Genomic DNA, 22,997 nt, shown 5'->3' with positions numbered 1-22,997 from the left:
TTATGTAGCAATTTTCCGCAGCTAATTTTGAAAACAGATTCTTTTAAAAAAATCCACCTCAAATTATCAATATTAAGAACGATAATTGTAGTGATATTTCCTTTCCAGATATCGATATTAACATCAACACTTTTTGCATGGGGAAAAAACAGCTGTTAGGTAGATGGAACGCTTTTGAACCAGCACCGGCCAACAGATCCCATCCCTAACACATGCACATACATTTGATTCCATGTAATGGGGGGGTGGGGAAGGGGAGACAAACTTTCTAACAATATATTTGACACTGTTAACAGTTCAAACAAGATTAGGACAACAATTAAAACCTCTGCACAATTCTGTAAAAACAGGCAGTGTGTGTGTGGGGGACCTGTGGCCCTCACCAATGTTGTCAGATTCTAACTCCCATCAGCGTCCAACAACCAGCATGGCCTCTGGTCATGGAGCTGGGAGCCCGACAACATCAGAAGGGCCACGGGCCTCCCCTGCCCCCACTGTACAAGTGGCTTACAAATCTTTGTAACTTGGAATGCCAACTCTGCAACCAAGGTCGTTATATAAGCCTGTGTGCGTATCCATGACTAGGAAGTCTGTTTGCTGCCCTAAGGATCTTCTTTGTGAAGGTAGCAATCAAGAGGCTGGTAAGGCTGGTTCTGCCGTCTCTAAAAAATGCACAATAGCAACCCTTGCCATACAGCTCCTAACCCCTTGCTGCCACACATGTGGAACGCTATGAAATCTTCCTCCCAAATAGCCTCACGTGCAGTGATCCAGGCTTTTTGATGATGGCTCTCAAAATCCTGCCTGGCTCGCTTCGGTTCCTGTGGCCCTAGCAGGGGTGGGGTGGGAGATTTACATCTGAGAGCTGGCCAGGAACCCAGGCAGATGGCACGGGAACTTCCCGTTCTGGAGAGAGCTGAGATGTGGATCCACTGGGTAGTATCCAACGTCGGCCACATTCATACCAGACATTTATTTCACTATTGCTACACTTTAAACAGCCATGGCTTCCCTCAAAGAATCCTGGGAAGTGTAGTTTGTGAAGGGTGCTGAGAATTCCCAGAGTGGTTTAACAGGCAGCCCCTCTTCCCAGGGAACTCTGGGCACCGGAGCTCTGTGAGGGGAATAGGGATCCCCTAACTGCTCTCAGCACCCTTCACAAACCACACTTCCCAGGATTCCTTGGGGAAACCATGGATGTTTAAAATAGAATAAATGGATGGTACGAATGTAGTGTCAGCCTCATCAGAGTAGACCCACTGAAATTAATAGGCCATGACCAATTTAGATCTATTCATTTCCATGGGTCTATTCTGAGTAAACATTACTTGGGTACAACCAGTTCCAGGTCACTGGCAGTGTGGAAATCTGCCAGAGTCTCCATTTCCTTGCTCCTCCCTCTAAACTGAGACCTCATGTTTGAGGTCTGGGAGGGACTGAACTCTGACAGGTGCACACAGCTAATGGGGGCAATGGGTAGAGGTCTCACCCTGTCACTGCTGCTGATGCCAAGTAGCTCAGTGACAGTAGGGCTGTGGCTCAGTGGTAGAACATCTGCTTTGCATGCAGAAGATCCCAGGTTCAATCTCCGGCATCTCAAGGTACGACTGGGGAAAGAGTCCCCATTGGAAACCCTAGAGAGCTGCTGCCAGCCAGTGCAGACAATACTGAGCTAGGTAGACCAATAGTCTGTCTCAGTAAAAGGCAGAATCCAATGTTCCTGCTGAAAGCCCAAACAAAACAGTCCCTAAAAGGCCCTTGATCAACAGACTGAGCTTGGGCAAAGAGTGATAAGGGGCTCCTCACATGTTTGGCTTCGATGTTGGACAGCTGTGCCCGGCTCCGACTTTCGTCCATGTTCTCCTCTTCCTGTGCTCGTCGACATTCATCTAACTCCCTAAAGGAAGTGGGGAGAGATGGGGGTTAGGAGGAAACACACAGCTTTAAGCATGTGAGAATGCTCAATTTATCAGGAAACATGGAATATTTGCGGGGGTTAGAAGCCACTCCAAGTTGTGGAGGGGAAGAACTGCAAGCTTAGTGGCAGAGCATGTGCAAACGCCCCAGGTTCAATCCCCGGCACTTCCGGTTTAGAAAGAATCAGGTTTAGCTAGTGATGGGGAAGACTGTTATCTGTCTGAGAGATGCTGTCACCAAGAGAAGACAACTCATTTCCCAGGCAGCTCCCGATGTGCTTTTTTAAAAGACCTGTTTGCACTGTGGAGAAAGGTCGGTTTTACATGCCATCTTAGTCTGTTGTCCCTCGAGTGCTTTTGCCTGGCTGGAATGTGTCTTTGGATTGCAATACTGCATCTTGCTTGCCTGGATGGAGAGATGTGTGTGCGCGCATGGATGTGCAGCAACCTGTGGCTTTAGTGCAACTGCAATGCTGCCTGCTTCACACCCATTGCTCTGCCTGCTTTTGAATGAATGAATGATGAATCTTTATTTTTACCCCGCCCTTTTTCCAAAACTGGAACTCAGGGCAGCTTACAAATAAAAACTACACATTGGTAAAAAACATACAAAAATATACAATTAAAATAGAATTAAACTATTTGTAACATTAAAACCATAAAACATACACTTAAGATACTAAGACAATTTAAAACATTAAGAATAGGACCATAGAACAATACAACAGACCTTATGAGGCCCTATCTTAAACATCTTCTAGTCCAAAAGCCTGTCGGAATAAAAAAGTCTTGGCCTGCCGACGGAAGGATAGCAAGGAAGGGGCCATTTGTGCTTCCCTAGAAAGAGAGTTCCAGAACCTGGGGGCAGCCACCGAGAAGGCCCTATCTCGCGTCCCCACCAATTGCGCTTGCGAAGGTGTTGGGACTGAGAGAAGGGCCTCTCCTGAGGATCTCAACACCCGGGCAGGCTCATATGGGGAGATACGGTCTGACAAATAGCCTGGACCTAGGCCGTATAGAGCTTTATAGGTCAAAATCAGCACTTTGAATTGTGACCGGAAACAAACTGGCCCGCAAACGTTACCCACAAAGGAATGCGGCCCTCAGGCTGGAAAAAGTTCTGTAACCCCACAGTAAACAAATCAAGCTTGCGAGCACACAACGGGCCCTGTGTTCTTCGTGGGCTTCCGTACCCTCTATCTGCCGCAACCAGCAGTGAAGCCCCTCCCTCCCCCTTTTACCTTTCTTTCTCCGCCATGATGAGTTTGGTGAGATAGGAGTGCAACTTGTTTTCCTGGTTGATCCGCTTCTCCTCAATGTTGTCCCAACGCTTCTTCTTGGCGATCCGCAAAGCGCTTGGAATGTCGTCCCCAAAGTTCAGTCGTTGCTCTTTGGCTAAGTTGTAGGCTGAAAAAGATCAAAGAAGCGGTGATGGAATAAAGGTTCTTCCAAATCCAATTGCTCTGATCGGCACCCAGTTCGTGGGACCGGATTAAGCTGGGTTGGGGCCACAGGACTAGCCAAACTTTGGGGCCTACCTATGATGCCCTACTGCACCCCCCAACCCCCACTACTACTTATTCATGCATTCAGCCTAGATTCACAAACACCAGCACAGCATGTAATCGCTCCTATCTGTAAACAGTTTACTGTTGAACACAGAATTCATTTCAGCTGCAGACTCATCAGGTTGCGGGAAGCCACTCTTTCTGAACCGACCCACTGACGTCTACTACGCTTTCAACAGGAATCCTCAAGCACCTGCTTTAAAGCAAGGGCAACACCAGGTCCGCTTAACTCATCGGCCGGCCTGCAACCTCCTCGCACCTAAGTGGCGATCCCCAGCAAGGGACACCCCCAACCTCACTCGTCTGTCTCGGCAGCGGTGGCCAGCTGACCTCTCTGAAGGTTCGCAATGGCCTCGTCGTAGTTCTCCATCTCCATCTGGCACTGCCCCAGGAAGAAGTGCGCCTTCACGGACTGGCCGTCCAACTCCAGGGCGTGCTTGCAGTCGGCCAGGGCCTTGTCGTGCTGCTGCATCTTAAGGTAACATAAGGCGCGGTTGGTGTAATAGACTGCCACTAAGGGATTCCGGTTCTGAAAAAGAGAGGTGGGAGGAATAAGCACGACAGGCCTGATGGGAAACCTTCCAGGCATCGATGGGCAAGGGCTGTAGAGCATGCACAAAGTCCCAAGTTCAATCTCCAGGGCTCGTCTGAAACCCTGGAGAGCCGCTGCCGCTCAGTGTAGACAATACTGCGCTAGATGGGCCAATGTTTTGACTCCGCATAAGGCAGCTTCCTGTGTTTCTGTTTATTTCAGGCCTTTATTCAGAACCATGAGGACTGGAAGCTTACTTTACTTTTTAGTAGACAGGCCTTAGCTCAGAAGCAGAGGTCGCATACAGAAGGCCCCAGGTTCAATCCCTGGCATCTCCAGGTAGGGTTGGGGAGACTCCCGCTTGAAATCCTGGAAAGCTGCTGCCAGACAGTGTTGACAATACTGAGCTAGATGGACCATGGGTCTGACTTGGTATAAGGCAGCTCTCTATCCTTGCGAGAAATCATTTTTCTGCTGGATTTTAGAATGATTTTATGCTGCCTGTGTTGGTTTCATGCAGTATTTGCATTGATATTGGGTGGCTCTTTTGGCCAATTTGATCAGTTTATATTGTATTGCTTTAACCAGTGTGGTGGAGTCGTTAGAGTGTTGTACTATGAGCTGGGAGACCAGGGTTTGAATCCCCACACAGCTATGAAGCTCACTGGGTGACCTTGGGCCAGTCACTGCCTCTCAGCCTCAGAGGAAGGAAATGGTAAACCTCCGCTGAATACTGCTTACCATGAAAACCCTATTCATAGGATAGCCATAAGTCAGAATCAACTTGAAGGCAATCCATTTCCACAACCTTCTCCAACCTGATGCCCTCCAGATGATGTTGAACTACAACTCCCATCATCCCTGACCTTTGGACCTAATGGCTGAGGATGATGGGAAATGGAGTTCAACAAACTCTGGAGGGCATTGGGTTGGGGAAGGCTGACATAAGATGGCCTAAAATTCCTTCAAAATGTAATGTCCTCTCTAGGCAAACTTGCAAAATGTGATCAATTAAAAACACAATTCCCAAAGCATCGAATAATATAGGATGCAGACTGCAACCACCAAAAGGGCAAATGGACAGCAAGCAGTAATGATCAATTAACCAAACCTTTGATGCAGCCCAGCGTGCAAAATAACCACATCATTCGATAGCCAGCGGTCTAAAACTGACGCTCTAAAGCCAGCAGCAACTTTAATTAAAAGCCATTTGGAGCAGGCAGTTCTTCAAAGCCTTTTTCAAAGCTGGCACTGACGGGGCCAAGTGCACACCCTTTAGGAGGAAGTTCTATAAACTAGGGACCACCACTGAAAAAGCCCTCTCCCTAGGGCACGCTGATCCACCTGATCTTAATGGCAGGCTAACAGATAGGCCTCTCTCCTCTTAAAAAACAGGAGTGGCGCTTTAAGCCCGGCAGCTGCAAACTGATGAAATGGTTAATTGGTAGCCCCTGGGCCAAATTTGGCCCCTAAATTTTTTTTATCTGAACCCCAGAGGCCCTGCCTGAATTCTAATCGAGTTATGGTAAAAATAATAACCACCACCCTCAGGTTCACTCTCAGGGAAAATAAAAACACCTTTGAGCCCTGCAAAGCAGAAATCTAGCATGTAACCCTAATGTTCCATCTCTCTTTAGGATGCCCCATAGCCATAGTCCTTCCTCCAAGACAGGGACAGCTTGATTAGGGAGCCAGATCATCAAAACACATGTCCGATTGCCGTCCGGAAGCCCCTAAGTTGACTGTGATGAGAGTCTCCCTGTCCTCTTAGGATTCCAAGAGATGAACGAGATCTCTCTCCTCTCTGATTATTAAGAGGCTTTTCTTGAGTCCTCTGGGTTTTTTCTCTTCCTGTTTGATCTAGAATCATCTCTTCTACCTGCCAATGTGGCTAAACTGCGCTGTTCAGAAAGACCTGCTGTGCTAAGGCACCCTCAGTAACTCTGGACTGCGTGTCTTCGTGATGATGATGATGATGAAGGGCTGGCTGTGCCCCTTCTTTTTGCACGTTGATTTGGGCGCTACCTGCAGGCCCTTTGTGACATCGACTTAGCATTTGCTCACTGCGGCCAGCCTTGCTATTAAACCCTCAAGAGTTACTAGCCCACAGAACAGTGCTACTGGGTCACTCCCCATGCTTACCTTTTAGGCAAGACATCCATAGGCTCAAATGGGGCAAGGAGCTATAGTTTCTCTTACAGTTTGTGGCATTCCCTGTCTGGTTGCTTGGAGGCAATTCTTGCTCACCATAGGCGACCAGGTTATAAGCCTGATTTAGGGACAAATCGCCTTCAGTTGCCTCTGGAGGCTCCGTACAACCACCTGGCCTCATAGATACAACAGCTAGATTCCACTGCCTCTCATCTCCCCTGCCTAGAAGATGTTCCGACTGTGCAACTGGGAGCCCAGTTTCTTGTTGATCGGCTCTGCCGGCCGTTGGATACAGGCACTGGGCTTCCTCTTCCACCTCTCAGAACTCAGCAGAAATTTGCCTTAATGTTTTTTGCCTGGGAAACTCACCTCTCGCGCTGGATAATTTACAACATGACCAGCCCCACAGAGCTGAGTCACATCCTTATCACCTGGGGGCTAATGTGGATTGTAGTACAAAACATCTGGAGGGCGCCAGCTTGGCAAAGGTTGTCCTATCCTGTGCGGACACCTCAGCCCTGCTACAGGTCACTGAGGAAATGCAAATTAGGATGTGGGAGGGTGGGTAGCCAGGCACAAAGCTTGTTGCAGAGATGCCCCTCCAATCCACATACCCTCAAATGTCACCCCTTCCTCCCCTGGTTGCGTACGGAGCAGTAAAAGATAGATCAGAGTCAGACACATTGCTCCATCTAGCTCAGTATTATGTACACTGACAGGCAGCAGCTCTCCAAGGATTCAAAGAGGGAGTCTCTCGCAGCCCTACTTGGCGATGCCATTGGAGATTGAACTTCGGACTTTCTGCACGCAAGGCAGATTCTCTGCCACTGAGCGATGGCCCAAAGGAGATGGCACAGCACTTGGCCCAAGGATTCAAACCTCTTCTTCAGCCATGAAATTGGTAGGCGGCCTTGGGCCTGCCACCCTCTGTCTCTCGGCCTAACCTACCTCGCAGGCTCGTGGGAAAAAGAAATGGAGTAATTCCATGTTTACTGCCCTGTGTTCTTGGAGGATAAATGGGATATGAAAATATTATATACCGGTATGTCATATATTTTTATTTATTTATTTATTATTAGATTTATATCCCACCCCTTCTCCCAGTAGGAGCCCAGGGCGGCATATAAATGCATATGTTATATGATCTAATGCAAAAGTTCCCAAACAGTGGCCCATGAGCTTCATGCTGACGGTCTGCAGCACGTCCCTTGTTAAATCTTCGTATCGATCTTTAACTGCACGTTGCTCCTTCTTTTTCTCCTTTTGCATTTCATGGTATTACAGTTTGAATTTATGGCATGCAAACTGCAATTCGATAAAATACAAGATAAAAAATAAAAGAAGCACTAAAAAATGCCGTCAAACGTTATTGAAGAAAAAACTGAACCCTAAAACAAGCTTTGGGGGGGGGTGGAAGGGAGAGGAGAGTGGGATGAGCCTTCGCACAAACACAGCCCTGATCACCCCAAAGTTCGCTTCCTAATGCCCACCTTGCCCCTCTCAAATCAGAGGCCAGACTCTCAACTCCATCTGGCCGTGCTCAGAGGACCACTCTTTTCTTTCTGTCCCTTCAAACTGTTTTTAGGATAAGCCCATTCGGTGAAAACAGGAGGGGGGAGGGAAAGCTAAATCCAAGCTCAGCCTGAACTCTGACTCCCAATTTGTCTCTTATCCCCACCTCACCCTCATCTCTATCAAGAGAGCAAGCACTCTGCTCATGGTCACAGGACCACGTTTTTGTCACAGCTCTCTTCACATACGATCTTGAGAAAAGATTCAGAAGCCTGAACAACACTACACCATTTACACACCATAGTCTCACCCCCACCATCCCATGCCAGACTCTCCATTGCATGCACTCAGTTTGTGCTCAGAGGGCTAATTTTTTTCTTACCCTCCCTTCAACACTTCTTAAGATAAGGCCAAAGCACTTGGAGTGGAAGGGAGGCTCAAATCAAGTCCTGCCCCCCTGATACCTTGCATCCTATGCCAGCTTAGTTGAGGGCAGGGCACTCTTCCCATGCTCAGGGGAACTTCCCCCACTCCACATATTCTCTCAGGATATAATTCTGGGGCCTGAGCCTCATGCACAAATGAAACCCCAGCTCGTGTCACGTTGTTTCCTCTCTGAGGCAAACTCTCAACAGCACACACTTTGCCCATGTTCAGAGGCACTCGCCTTCTTCATAAACCCCCCTCTTGGCATAAGGTTCAGGGGCAGAGCCCTCGCCCACCCTCATCTCCCCCACCCAGCCACCCACATGCGAGGCCGACTCACAACAGCACACTCTGCCCATGCTCAGAGATACTCGCCTTCTTCATAACCCACCCTCTCGGCATAAGGTTCGGGGGCAGAGTCCTGGCCCACCCTCATCTCCTCTTCCCAACACCCCACCCCACCCCACCCCAAATGCGAGGCCAGACTCTCCACAGCAGGCACTCTGCCCATGTTCAGAGACTATCCCTTTCTTCACCTACATAAGCTTCGGGGCCGGCTGAGCCTCGGCCCCAACGAAAGCCCCATCTCACCCCCCACTACCCCCCCACCGAGACCAGACTCACGATGGCCCGCCCGTAGCAAGCGGCGGCCTCCGGGTACTTGCGGCTGACGAAGAGCCGGTTGCCTTGCTCCTTGTACTCCTGGGCGCTGCGGCTCTTCTCGGGGCTGCCGCCGCCGCCCAAGCCGCCCCCGACCAGGCCGCCGACCAGACCCACCGCGGGGCCGCCGCTTCCCGGCAACCCAACGCCGCCTCCGCCGCCCTCTTTCTCCTTCTCCTCCTTCCCCTTCATGCCGCCCAGGCAGAAACAGCTGCAGCAACCGCCGCCGGCCCGCCCGGAGGAGCCCGGCGGGCACCGATCGCCCCGGCCTCGCCGCACCGCCACAGCCCGGCCCGGGCCCCGATCGCCCGCAGCAGCAGCAGCAGCGGCAGCGGCAGCAACCCGGCCGAGACTGAGGGAGGGACGCGCCGAGCAGGAGGAGGAGGGACCGAAGCGAACGGAAAGGGCCGGGCCCGGCGCCCGCAGGAGGCCGAGGCAGAAGCGGAGCGAGCGCCGCCTGGCCACCGAGCCGAGCTGCCGCTTCTGGGGACGTGGGTGGGCTGCTGCAGGCCGCGTCCGGGGACTCGACCTTGTCCGAGCCGGGGCGCCTTCCACGGAAGCAAAGGCCCCTTCATCGACAGAGGGCTCTCCTCCCTCCAGGCAGCGAAACTTCACAGGTTACCATTTCCTCCTCCTTTGTGAAGGGGGAATTAAAAGCCCCCTGGATTTCCTCGGGGAACAAACCCCTCGGGTTGGAGCCGGGGGTAGGCGGCGATGCAGCACACACTGATTTCAGGTGAGTTCCTTCAGGAAGTCACCTTTGTTGTTGTTATGTGCCTTCAGGTCAGTTACAACTTATGGCGACCCTATGAATCAGCGACCACCAATAGGATCTGTTACAAACCACCCTGTTCAGATCTTGTAAGTTTAGGTCTGTGGCTTCCTTTATGGAATCAATCCATCTCTTGTTTCGCCTTCCTCTTTTTCCACTCCCTTCTGTTTTTCCCAGCATGATGGTCTTTTCTAGTGAATCATGTCTTCTCATGATGTGTCCAAAGTATGATAACCTCAGTTTCATCATTTTAGCTTCTAGTGATAGTTCTGGTTTAATTTGTTCTAACACCCAGTTATTTGTCTTTTTCGCAGTCCTTGGTATGCACAAAGGTCTCCTCCACATTTCAAATTAGTTGTTTTTTCTCTTATCCGCTTTTTTCACTGTCCAACTTTCACATCCATACGTAGAGAACAGGAATACCATGGTCTGAATGATCCTGACTTTGGTGTTCACTGATACATCTTTGCATTTGAGGACCTTTTCTAGTTCTCTTATAGCTAGAAAAGGTCCTCAAAAGGTAAGTCACCTTAACGCACTGCTATTCCCCCTCCTCCTAAGTAGGTTTTTTGGATAATACAAGCCCCTATGTTTTATGTTTATTCTGGGGATGAACCCACTGATTTCAATGAGGGTCCCTTCCAGGTAAGTCAACTTAACACACTGCTATTCCCTCTCCTCCTGAGTAGGTTTGCTGGGTAATACAAGCCCCATGGATTTCAGTGGAGCTGTTTACCAGAGAAGCAAACCCTTAGGGTTGGGTCCAGGCTTAGTCATAATTAGAGGTAAAGACCCATAAGTGTGATTACAAGTCCTTTGGACGTCCCTTTGGTTTCAGTAGCGTTTAGTTCCTGCTAGATAAGCTTAACACACTGCCATCCTCTTCCTAGGTAGATTTACAGAGGGAAAACCAAAGCCCCATAGATTTCAGCAGGGATGTTTCCTCTTGGAATAAACTCCTTGGGTTGGATCCAGGCTTAATGAGAGAAGAAGATCCCTAACTCCCATGATTTCAGTGTGTCTCATTACGTGACTTAAATTTGGATCCTTCCCATTGGAGAAGACCCATAAGCCCTATGTTTCAGTGGGGGTTATTTCCAGGTAGGTGAGCTTAACACACTACCATCTTTTCCCTCTTCCTGAGTAGGTATCTACAGAAGGAAAATTAAAAAGCCCCATAGATTTCAGTGGGGCTGTTGACCAAGGAAATAAATCCTTAGGACTGGATCCAGGCTTAGTTGTCATTATAGAGAAGATTCGTAAGTCGCATGATTTCAGCTGAAGATGACTATGAGCGGCCAAGTCATCTTCTGTCCAAAAGGGGCTGTGGCAAGGCCATCTGAGCCTCCAGTGACAATGCTGGAGCCAGGGGTACCCTCAAGCTACAGGCCTCTCCCCACCTCTCAGACCCTAGTTGCCAAATCGTGTGAAGTATCGGTTCCCCTCTGTTCGGCACTGGTTAGGCCTCATCTTGAGTACTGCGTCCAGTTCTGGACACCACACTTTAGGAAAGATGCAGACAAACTGGAACGGGTTCAGAGGAGGGTAATGAGGATGATCAGGGAACTGGAAAGAAAGCCCTATGAGGAGAGACTGAAAGAACTGGGCACGTTTAGCCTTGAGAAGAGAAGACTGAGGGGAGATATGATAGCACTCTTCAAGTCCTTGTGAGGTTGCCACACAGAGGAGGGCCAGGATCTCTTCTTGATCATCCCAGAGTGCAGGACATGGAATGGGCTCAAGTTGCAGGAAGCCAGATTTCGACTGAACATCAGGAAAAACCTCCTAACTGTTAGAGCAGTACGGCAGCGGAACCAATGACCTAGGGAGGTGGTGGGCTCTCCAACACTGGAGGCATTCAAGAGGCAGCTGGACAGCCATCTGTCAGGTATGCTTTAGATTCCTGCATTGATCAGGGGGTTGGACTTGATGGCCTTATAGGCCCCTTCCAACTCTATGATTCTGTGACCTGAGAACTCGGAACACAGAACATCTCTATCGTGGTAGCATTCAACTTCAGTTTCTTAACCCACATCCAGACTGCCAAGCCCTGGTCTAGCTGCCCCTCCTGGTTCATATTTTTTTGTTTATTTATATTTATTTATTAAATGTATATCCTGCCCTTCCTCCCGGAAGGAGCCCAGAGGGAACTAAGAGACAGCAAAGCAACATCTGTCTGTTCATCAGTAATGGGAGGTCTACTCATTCAGAGAGCTTCCAAGGATCTGAACTTGGGTCTCCCTTCTCTAAGTCCATTACACCAGGGGCAGCTAACCTCCTTCAGTCCGAGAGCTGTGTTCAAGGTTAGCCAAACCTCACATCAGCAAATATGACACAGGGGGGTGTCTAGTGTATTAGTGTATAAGGTGGAAAGCAAAATGTCCCTCTGTACCTACCCTGGTTCAAAGTACCTGCTGGCCAGGTAAGGGTACTATTTATTTGTCTTGCATGTATATCCTCCCTGCCTTCCCTCATGGAACCCAAAGTGGCTTCTACGTATTTCCCAGAAGGTCTCCCATCCAGGCACTGACCAGATCCAGACCTGCTTAGCTTCAGCAAAGCGGTGGCCTCATTTGCTTTCAGAGCCTGGGAGAGAGGAAGTCATCTGATGCCAGGCTGACGGCACCTCTCCAGTTGCCCCTCCGTTTTCCCCCCATGATGCCATCCCAAGGCCCTGTTGCTCAGTCTCTCGCTTCTCCTTTTGCCTTCTGTCACAGGAAGCCTTGACGTCATGGGGCTGGAAGGAGGACTCCATGCCTGCGATGATCCTGCATACTGGCGGACAGTTTTGAATGCTTACCAAGATGTGGTCGCGGCCAGAGGAAGCAAGCAGAAAAAAATCATTGCCTTGGACAAATGGTGAGTGTTTTCTGCAGCTAGAAGACCTTCACTGCCAGGGTAGTTTTTCTTGGTTAGGGGAGAAGTTGTAATATTAGAACTTGGGGACAGTCGATCGGAACATACTTATACTCAGTCAGACCTGTTGATCCATCTAGCTCAGTATTGTCTACACTGTCTGGCAGCAGCTCTCCAGGGATTCAGGCTGGGGATAGTCCCAGCCCTACTTGGCGATTGCTGTCGGAGATTGAAGTTTGGACCTTCTGCAGGCAGGGCAGATGCTCTGCCACTGAGCTATGGCCCAAAGCAGATGGCACAGCACTTGGCCCAAGGATTCAGACCTCTTCTTCAGCCATGAAAGCGGTAGGCGGCCTTGGGCCTGTCACCCTCTGTCTCTTGGCCTAACCTACATTGCAGGCACGTGGTAAAAAGGAATGGAATAATCCCACGTTTGCTGCCCTGTGTTCTTGGAGGATAAATGGGATATGAAATTATTATATATGTCATATATTTTTATTTATTTATTATTAGATTTATATCCCACCCCTTCTCTCAGTAGGAGCCCAGGGCTGCATATAAATGCATATGTTATATGCTCTAACACAAAGGTTCTCAAACAGTGGTCTGCAGACCACCAGTCGTCTGCCAGCGTCATTCTGGCAGCACGCCCATGTTAAATATTCAATGCAGATGCCCTACCACTGAACTTGAAATTGACAGTGAAATTCAACGTTGGAAGATTCGGGACAGACAAAAGGAAGGATTTTTTTTCACACAGGGCTTATTTAAACTAGGAAATTCATTCCCACAAGAGGCAGGGATGGGCACCAACTTGGATGGCTTTCAAAGAGGCTTAGACAAACTCCTGGAGGATCATGAGGCAATCAGTGGCTACTAACCCTGAAGGCTACGTTCTATTTCTGCTGATGGAGGTCGTATACTTCTGGACATCACTTGTTGGGAATCTGAAGTGGAGAGAACCCTGTTGCACACAGATCCTGCTTGTGGGCTTCCTGTGGGCAACTGATTGGCCACTGTGAGAACAGGATGCTGGATTAGACGGGCCCCTGGCCTGATCCTGCTGCCAGGCTGCTCTCAGGTTCGGTCACGTCATCTCCAGCCTTAACACTATGATGGTTTTGCATATCGGGAGCAGTAGAGCTGGAGAATCTTAACACAGTTTCTTGCCGATTGTGCCCTTAATATATTTTTAATCAATTTATTACAAACCCCCCGATTTCTAGATCTGAAGAACGAACTTCCTGATAAGATGGCCCCTTTGCAGAGTGCAGCGATCGATTGGGGTACATAAGGGGTGAGACAATCTTTAGGAATCTATGCTGGCAGGGGTAGGGGCACCGCTATGCCATAGAGCTGTGGCTCCCCAACGTTTTCCCCCACGGACCACTTGAAAATCGTTGAGGGTCTTGGAACACCCCATAATGGTGTTTCTATCTGTTGTAACAATTGTCATGCGCTGTGCCAGATGCTGCCTGATTCTTAATTGCACTTGTGTTGCTTTCTTTTCTTGTATTGCAAGTTGCATTCCACAGAATTCAAATTGTAATACAATAAAATGCAGTGTAAGAAAATAAAATATTCATATTAAAAATCAATATGAATATTTAATGCGGACATGCCACAGACCACCAGAATGAAGCTTGGCCCACTGTTTGGGAACCTCGGCATTAGATCATATAACATACATATTTATATGACGTGTATATATAACACAGGCCTGCGAGGCTTAAAGGGTGATTGGCCCAAGGACACCTAACTAATTTTATGGCCAACGTAGAGGTTTGAATCCCTGGTCCAAGTCCTGTGCAATCTCCTTTGGGCCGTAGTTCAGCGATAGAGCATCTGCCTTGCATGCAGAAGGTCCCAGACTCAATCCCCAATGGCATCTCCAAGTAGGGCTGGGAATGCCCCCTGCCTGAAACCCCTGCCCTAGAGGAGCGAATGTCACAAGGTTGTGTCCTGTGCAGTTCTTTGCATTTTCTCTGTTGCGAGTAGGGATGGGTGAGAATTTTGATTCAGTTCATATTTCAAGCCAAATCTTTCACATTTGCACTTTCCCAAAGAACTTGAGAACCAAAATACAGCCATCCGTCACAATTCGCACTTACTTGAATTTTGCAGTGCAGTTCACCAACCAAAGTTTAGAAAAAATGTATATTTTAGGGAAAACGAATATATGAGTGAAAATACCACGGGAAAATGGCATTATATGATAAGAAATGGCTTGCAAAAAATGTGTACATGAGTCAAAAGTGCCTACAAAAATGTGTTTATTAGGACAAATTTGCACTAAAATGTTGGAGAATTATTTTTTAAAAATTGCAAATTACTGCAGAAATGTAGAGAACTGAAGACTGGGAAAATGAGATGCCAAGAGAACCAAAACTGGCAGATCTTTCCTCCCTAGTTGCGAGCCTTCCTTAAATCACTTTCATTGCTGAAGGCGAAAAGGTCTTCCTCTCTTTGGTCTTCTCCGTGCTGTTTAAAGCCACACCTTTTTTTTTAACCCTTCCCTATGTTATCTTTTGTAGGTATCAGGAGGAGCTGCCGATCGCTGTTGCCGGACGGAAGGAAAAACACTTGACCAAAGAGGAGCTGGTGAAGCTGATGGAATGGAAGCTTTCCGTAAGCAATTTTCCGAGGAGTTGGTGGCCACGTGGCCCAGATACAAATGTGGTCCATGGGGCAGGGTTGTGACTGGAGCTGCAGGTTCCCTCTGTTACCCAATGGTTTAAAGATCTTGCTGCCCTTTTGACGTTTGAACATGTGGCTTATACTTAACGTCGCCTCGCAATAACATGCATGCTCCATACGCCACCATACCCCGCTTAACGTATGCACGCTTCGCAATTACGGACACTTAATGGCATGATGCCGCTGCCATCTAGTGGCGATTGCAGTGCAGTACATGCATAGATAATTGCTTCACTTTAAGTACATTTTCACTTTACATACACGCTCCGGTCCCATTGCGTATGTTAAAGTGGGGTATGCCTGTAATAGTCACTTTCACTCAGATGTGAAATTTGGGGCAGGGCCGTAGCTCAGTGGTAGAGCAGAAGGTCCCAGGTTCAGTCCCCGGCATCTCCAGGTAGGGCTGGGATAGACCTCCTCTCTGATACCCTGGAGAGCTGCTGCCAGTCAGTGTAGACAATACTGAGCTAGATGGACCAATGGGTTTGACTCAGTATGAGGCAGCTTTCTATGCTCTGCACCTGCTTGGACTTCCTGTTTTAATGTATACATTTAACACAGGATTGATGGGGTATTCTTTTTTGTCAATGTCAGCTGGCAATGGTTGTTTTTGTTGGAGCTGAACTGAACATAAAACTGCCAGTATCATAATGCCGTTATACAAATCTCTGGTGAGACTGCATTTGGAATACTGTGTACGGTTTTGGTTGCCTCACATCAGAAAGGATATTGTAGAGTTGGAAAAGGTTCATAAAAGAGTAACCAGAATGATCAAGGGGATGGAGCGACTCCCCTATGAGGAAAGGTTGCAGCATTTGGGGCTTTTTGGTTCAGAGAAAAGGCGAGTCAGAAGCGACATAATAGAAGTGTATAAAATTATGCATGACATAGAGAAAAGAGATAGAGTATTTTTTCTCTTTTTCATAGAACTTGTGGCCATTCAGTGCAGCTGAATGTTGGAAGATTCAGGATGGACAAAAGAAAGGACTTTTTCACACAGCCAATAATTATACTATGGAATTCACTCCCACAAGAGCCAGCTTGGATGGCTTTCATTTATATTTTAGTTATCTGTCTATCGATCAATCGATTGATTGATTGATTGAATTTATATCCCCCCCTTCCTTCTGAAGGAGCACAGGGCAGCAACCATCTCGACAAAATCAGTTGAACAGCAAGAAAAAGAAAGATTCTAAACACAGTTAAAAATTCTAAAACACAGTCCCAGTTAAAAACACTCTTTTTTTTTTTTTTCAATAATTTTTATTCAGATTTTCATAAAACATACAAGACAAAATCATAAAACATTCAAAGACAAAAAACAAAATCAAAAATAATTAAACAAAAAGAAAAAAAGAAAAAAAAAACAAAAATAAAAAATAAAGAGTAAAATATTGACTTCCCATTTGTCAAAGATCAAATCAGTTATAAGTCTATAATATATAACAATCCTGTCTCTTAAGTCATATTATAAAATCACTTTCCTCCAGTAGTTATCTTACTTAATCATCAAATCTCATAAACATTACTTTATTCTTTCCACAAAAAGTCAAAGAGAGGTTTCAATTCTTTAAGAAATATATCTATCAATTTTTTTTTCCAGATAAGCATATCGATTAATCCATCTCATTACTAATTATGATAATCTTATTGTCATAACCATAGTCAAAATAAACATTTCAATTAATCCATCACATCAGAATCTGTTAGGTTCAATAATTTCAGTAGCCATTGTTCTATTATCTCTATTAGTTCCATTTTCCATCTTCCATCTTCAGTAGTCTTGTTAAGTCCAGTAATTTCAATATCCAATCTTCCATTATCAGTATTCCATAATAATCTTGCTGTCAAAGCCATAGTCATATAGTAAGAGTCTGATGGGAATTACCTCTATCCCAAATATTTTCTTGCCATCCATTCTGAATAGGTTGCTGAAATACTGCTGTAAAATCATATCTCTGTTCTTTTTTTCAAAATGCACTGGGTCATCTCTTAAAAGTTTTTCCATTGTCACATGGCTGCAGTTAATTCCATAGATTTTCTCTATATTGGGCTCCATCACATCATTCCAGTCCAGAAGATTATCCATGCCATTGATAACTTTATCTCTAGAATCTTCATTCATTTCTTCAGAGATAACATTGAGTTCCAAACAATAGATTTTATTTCTAAAGTCCATAGACTCCAAATCTTGTTCCTGTTCCACGTTGGTTCCAATCTCCGGGATCTCCTCTCTCACAGGGACCCCTATTCCAGTCTCCAGGGTCTCCTCTCTCACAGGAACCCCTGTTCCAATCTCCGGGGTCTCCTCTCTCACAGGGACCCCTTCCAGGGTCACCTCTCTCACAGGGACCCTTATATCTTTAATCTCCTGCTTCATCCAGTTAAAAACACTCTTGATCAGTGATCGTTCCTGGAGCAATAAGGCTATCATTGGCTACTGATAACGATGGCTGTGTCCTGCGCCCGCTGTTCGAGGCAGTGTGTCTCTGAATGCCAGTTCCTGGGAACTGCAAGTGGGGAAAGTGCACGCAGGTCCTGCTTGCGTGCTTCCCATGGGCATCTGGTTGGCCACCGTGAGAACAGGATGCTGGCCTAGATGGGCCACTGGCCTGAACCAGCAAGCTCTTCTTATGTTACATTCTTATGTTTTGTTTTACATGTTGTTGCTATTTACTACTATTACTATTTTGCTATTATATTTGCAAATAAAAGAACTGAGGGGAAATTGCAGGGGGAGAAAAGAGCAAGAGTTAAAACTAGTTTTAAGCCTGCAGTGTAGTGGAGGCACCTGCAAGTGGGAATTAACTGCTGGCCCCTCTTCCCTGCAGAGGGGCATGTTTCGTCCTCGGCTCCAGCAACTGGTGGCCACTAACTCCAGCGAAACCGTGGAGAGCTGTACCAGAAAAGCCTTCCAACTTCTCCCGGACGTAGCAAGTGCTGTAACTGAGCTGTGCCAACTGAAGGCTGTCGGGCCTGCTACAGCTTCAGGTAGGAAAGGCACCGGAGCCTGGATGTTAGTTAGTTAATTAGTTAGCTAATTCTTTTTTGTCTCCCCGTTCTGCGAGGAGTTCAGGCAACTATCGCGCTCTTTCATCTCCCCACCCCAACATGGGGACAGTGAAAAGATTCTTCCTGATTAGGAAGAATATAAGAGCTTATATAAGGTCTGGACTTTTTCTGCATTTAGCTCCGCTTTGCCTACCTTGACCGGGACAGGGCCATAGCCCAGTGGCAGAGCATTGCTGTTGCATGCAGAAGGTCCCAGTCTCAATCCCTGGCATCTCCAGGTAGGGCTGGAGAGCTGCTGCCAGTCTGTGTCGGCAGTACTGAGCTAGATGGACCAGCAGTCTGACTCCGGTGTAAGGTAGCTTCCTATGTTTTGGGGAAGAGCCATAGCTCGTGGATCTGAGGTTCCCCACCTTTGATCCTAGAGGAGAAAGCTCAATGCATGGGCACTTGCTCATGAGTAGGGACTCCATGCAGCTGGAACACTCGCATAATCAGGTGTCCGGTTGCACGGCAGCAGGCTCTTGCACATTGAGCTTCTTGTGTGCGTGGTGCACCCCACGCGGTTAGCGCAAGAAAAAGACGGTGGGTGCGGCTGAAAGTGTAGCCCCGCTCCAAGCCTTGTGCACATGTGCCCCACGCATGCGCAAATTAGTTGGGAGCATCCCTGGCTCCACACGTGACCAGGTCTAAACCACGCAAGGAGGAGGGGAGAGTGTTCTTGCACTCGGGTCCTGCTTGCGGGCTTCCCCCAGGCACCTGGTTGGCCACTGTGAGAACAGGATGCTGGACTAGATGGGCCACTGGCCTGATCCAGCAGGCTCTTCTTATGTTCTTATGACTCCCAACACTTCTGCATCGTCTCTCTGTAGTTCTTCCACTCTGTTCTGGCTGAGGCGGAGTTCCGCATTCCAGATGGTGTTTTCTTGTCCCACGTTTACTCCAGGCCGCTGTGTATAGGTCTTGTTTTAAAAATACCCAAAAATTAGATCCGAAGCTTTCAGCCGGGATCAGCTGCGTTTCGTCTTGTCAAGCTGTGCAGGCAGCAACTGCAGCAGCGGCACTTTGTGAAGAATAATAATCCCAGACAATTTAGGGTAGGGACGGCTGATCTGTGGCCCTCCGGATGTTGTTAGACTCCAGGTCCCAGGCTGCATCTGTACTGGAATTGTTTTTAAATATTTTTTAAAGAAGTTTTATTTTTCGGATTTTTGAGTGCTTTATCATTTGCTTGCTGCCCTAGGGCTCGCTTTGGGAGGAAGGGTGGGATATAAAATAAAATAACTCCTGTTGTTCTTGATGGCTGGTCATGCTGGCTGGGATTGACAGGGGCATAGAAAGCTGTCTTATACCCACTGGCGGCTGGTCCATTAGGGCAAATGGAGCATTCCCCCCCCCAGCCTCAAATCTGCCCTCAGCCAGCCCCCACCTGCTTGCCTTTTTACTTACAGCCAGCCCAGGGGGTGGCCCCAGTGGTCAGCTTCCCCATCCTCAGTCTCAGCATTGCCCTTGTAGAACTCAGCAGGGAACAAAACTGGAATGAGTTGGCTCTACCTTTCATTGGCTCTGGGCTCTGCCTGTCATTGGCTCTGGCTCCACCTACTGTTGGGCTCCCTGCCTTCCGCCCCACCAGTCTCGATGGGCACCAATCACCACTGCTTATACTGAGCTAGATTCTCAACCCTTGAACAATAGCCTACATCCCAGCCGTGCAAAAGTCAAGCCAGCCAGAGGCATTACCACGGTTCAGGGATGCATGCTAGCCCAGCAAAAGCTTATTTCCTATCCTTTCTGTAAGAATCGTGTAGCATCAGAAGTACCCCCGAGATGTTGGGGACTCAAGGCAACCTCCTGCCTCTCCCCGTCACCATCCTCCATACCGTCTCTGTTTCTGCTGCAGCGATTCTGGCCGCCGGCGCCCCGGAAGTAGCGGCCTTCATGGCAGATGAAGTGGTGGAGTCCCTCCCAGGCCTCGCCCCTATTCAGTACACCCTCAAGCACTACATGCGCTACCTGGACGAGATCCAAAGCTGCGTCGAGAAGCTAAACAAAGGTGAGGAGGAGGAGGTTGGGACGACCCGCAACGTCCGGAAGTGGCCAGATGCAATACCCAGATTGGTATTGTTTTATTGATGCATTTTTATATTGTATTTTATATTTGTGTTTTTTGTAAGCCGCCTTGAGGGCCTTTGGCCCAAAGGTGGGGTATAAATGAACAAATAATAATAATGCCGGGAGGCTCTCCCGTTGAAGCGGAACCCTGAACATGTCAGATTCTAGCTCAAAGAAACAGCTGTGTGCATTCCATGGGCTTCCCTGCTCCAGACCCCGTAGACAGCGCCAGGGAGGAGCCACGTGACTTCAGATCACGTGACTTCAGGGGCGGGGCCAAAGGCGCAACCCTTTTCAGCGCGTCTTTCCCCTTCATGCGAGTCCCGTGTTTTAAAGGTTAGCCCCAGCCACGCAGGAGCCTTCCCCTGGAAAGCAGCTAGGATAATGTTTACAGGGCCCCAGGGATGGAGGGGGGGGACCACACGAATGATGGATCCGATGGCAACATCGGGGGTGCAGGCAAGGCGGTGGTTCTGGAAAGACCACATTCACGCGCTGTACAGTAATTCCCGTTTCAACGGACATGGCGTCCCCCAAAGAATCCTGGGAAGTGTCATTTGCGAAGGGTGCTGAAAGTTGTTAGGAGGCCCCTGTATTCCCCTCACAGAGCTACAATTCCCAGAGTTCTCTGGGGAGAGGGACTGACTGTCAAACAGCTCAGGGCATTGTAGCTCTGTGAGGGGACAACAACTCTCAGCACCTTTCACAAAGTATTCTTCCCAGAATGACTGTTGAACATGGAATAATAGTGGGATAAATGTATGGTGTGAATGCGGCCCTAGTATGGAGAAGGGACTTACAGGAGGAGAGAGAATCCTATTGGTGGACAGGAGAAAAGAGAGCCTGTTCCGGGCATTTGCTGACACAGACACACGAGTGGACCAATAGCAAAGGAGCTTGCGATAAATGGTGACCGTCAGGGGAATTTCAAGGCAAGACGAGGAAATGTAGCCTGGACTTTAGAGGCTGGGAGCCAGATGGTCCAAAACTGTCGGTGACAGATGTTCAGCCAGCTTCTCCCTTTAAAGTAATAACTTTTTAAAAGCTCAAAGACGAGTCAGGAGTCTTCCGGTTCTCCTGTGTTTCTTCCCTTTCCGTTCCCTGCCTTCTCATCAAGTCCTCATGGGAAGGTTCCTCCTACATTGGGCCAGCTAGCTCGCTACTGTTGACACCAGGGGTAGGGAGCCTTTGGCCCTCCTGAGGTTGCTGGCCAGCAACTCCCATCAGCCCCAGCAAGCACAACCACTGGCTGGGGATGAGGATGGGGGCTGTCGTTCAGCAACCTTGGATGGGCCAAAGGCCCGTGGTCTGCACCAAGCAAGGGGAACCTTTTTCAGCCCCGAGGGCCGCATTCTCTCATAGGCAACCTTCCGGGGGCCACATGGCAGAGGTGGGCAGAGCCAGAGGCAAAAACAGGCAAGGCAAGATATGTGACTCTTTGTACAGCAAATAAACAACACCAAAGCCAGAGGTTTCGACAGACGCCCCCCATCCCCTCCGTCCAGGGATAGAGGCTACAGCAGGGGGTGTAGCAACCAGCCTGCTGTACCAAGGTAAAACTAGCAGGTGTTGCTCCACCAATGGCATGTGGCCCCCAGACAGGGAATGCGGCCCCTGGGCTGAAAAAGGTTCCCTGCCCCTGTTGGCCAAGATGGGCCAACAGCCCGACCGGGTCTGAAACAGCTCCGTCCGCTCTTGAAGCGCCCGGCCCAACGCTTTTCCTGTTTGATCCATTTCCTAGCTGACGCAGAGCGGGCCTGGACGCCTCACCGGGTGGAGATGGGCCTCTGGGCTTGGGCCGTCGGTGCCAAACTGCAGGTGCCCTCGTTGCAGGCTCTGACAGCGGAGAGAGCAAAGGCAGGGGACCAGGGAGAAGCCCCCAGGCCCAGAAAAAAACACAAAACATCGTGAAAACTCCCAGGATTGTAGAACTGACCTCCGTTCCTTCATGCACAAAAGCTGAAGCTGAGTGACACGCACAGACAGAGGCCAAGCCGTTCTCCTGGATCTTGGGGTTAATTGCATGGGGAGTTTGCACCAGCAGTTATGCCAGATCCCCGTGCTTCTGGAGGATATTGCACAGCTGTGCAGAATTGGTCCTCCTCTCTTGATGCTCATTTTTGCACCGACTGCAGTCTTCAGCAGCACAAAGCAAAGCGTACACCAACCTTCCTCCTCCTCCCACACTCCCAATAATTCCAGCGTGGTAAGTCCACCCTCAAAACAGACCGGGTGTCTTGATTTAAGCTTTCCGTTCGTGGCTGGAGCTCAAGATCTGGCAGAGCTTTATATCTGAGGGTGAGGAGGAATTTTGCCTCCAGTTGGACTATCTGGAGATTTGCGATTGTGGGGTGGGCGAGGGGTGGATGCTATTTGTCCTTCCATATAATGCACAGCTTGACAGACTGACTTGCGGCGGCAAGAATAATTTGCTCCTTGGGTGCCACTAGGGGGAGCACCTCCACTGGAGATGCCCTCCCTTCTAAACCTTTTCCTCCTCGCTCTCTCTGTTTTTCTGTCTGTCTACCCCCCCCCCCCGCATTCTGTAAGAGTGTGCATTCCATAGGCTACTTTGGATAGATTAACCTATGAGAGCTTTTCAGTCCGGATCTTCTGACCTGCCGGGTGTTTGTGTGGGGAATTCAACTGACTGGTCTTTTGGTGTCTCCAGTCCTGCAAACAGGCGCTGCTAGTGAAATAGAGTTGGCCAAAGCACCATTTGTTTTCCAAATCAGATTTTGCTTTATAAAATAACATCATATTAATAAAATACAATTCAGAAGATA

The 22,997-nt window shown here is 48.5% G+C and overlaps 2 protein-coding genes across 2 annotated transcripts in view; one reads left to right on the top strand and one right to left on the bottom strand.

Annotated features, from left to right (window-relative positions):
• Positions 1–9,374, bottom strand: part of STUB1 (STIP1 homology and U-box containing protein 1) — a 14,663-nt gene extending 5,289 nt beyond the window's left edge. Inside the window, exons 1-4 of the mRNA XM_061600396.1 lie at positions 8,730–9,374; positions 3,815–4,013; positions 3,158–3,323; positions 1,807–1,897 (exon numbers count right to left, since the gene is read on the bottom strand). Of these exons, the coding sequence (XP_061456380.1) occupies positions 1,807–1,897; positions 3,158–3,323; positions 3,815–4,013; positions 8,730–8,957 (684 nt within the window). The 5' untranslated portion in view covers positions 8,958–9,374. The remainder of the gene's footprint in view (positions 1–1,806; positions 1,898–3,157; positions 3,324–3,814; positions 4,014–8,729) is intronic.
• Positions 8,762–22,997, top strand: LOC133372111 (uncharacterized). The gene is made up of 6 exons (XM_061600397.1): positions 8,762–9,501; positions 12,255–12,396; positions 14,928–15,021; positions 17,922–18,081; positions 20,000–20,152; positions 21,953–22,997. Exons 1-6 carry the CDS (start codon positions 9,480–9,482, stop codon positions 22,120–22,122), a joined length of 741 nt encoding a protein of 246 aa, XP_061456381.1. The 5' UTR covers positions 8,762–9,479; the 3' UTR covers positions 22,123–22,997.

Source organism: Rhineura floridana, chromosome 17 (genome assembly GCF_030035675.1).
Source record: "Rhineura floridana isolate rRhiFlo1 chromosome 17, rRhiFlo1.hap2, whole genome shotgun sequence".
Lineage (NCBI taxonomy): Eukaryota > Metazoa > Chordata > Lepidosauria > Squamata > Rhineuridae > Rhineura > Rhineura floridana.
This window is presented reverse-complemented; position numbering and strand designations above follow the sequence as displayed.

Bases quoted from the DNA above. Each gene is read 5' to 3' on its own strand.
- LOC133372111 (XM_061600397.1), top strand. From the start codon at position 9,480: ATGCAGCACACACTGATTTCAG. The intron at 18,082-19,999 runs GTAGGAAAGGCA...TTTCTGCTGCAG, and splicing joins CGGGCCTGCTACAGCTTCAG to CGATTCTGGCCGCCGGCGCC. The intron at 20,153-21,952 runs GTGAGGAGGAGG...TCCATTTCCTAG, and splicing joins CGTCGAGAAGCTAAACAAAG to CTGACGCAGAGCGGGCCTGG.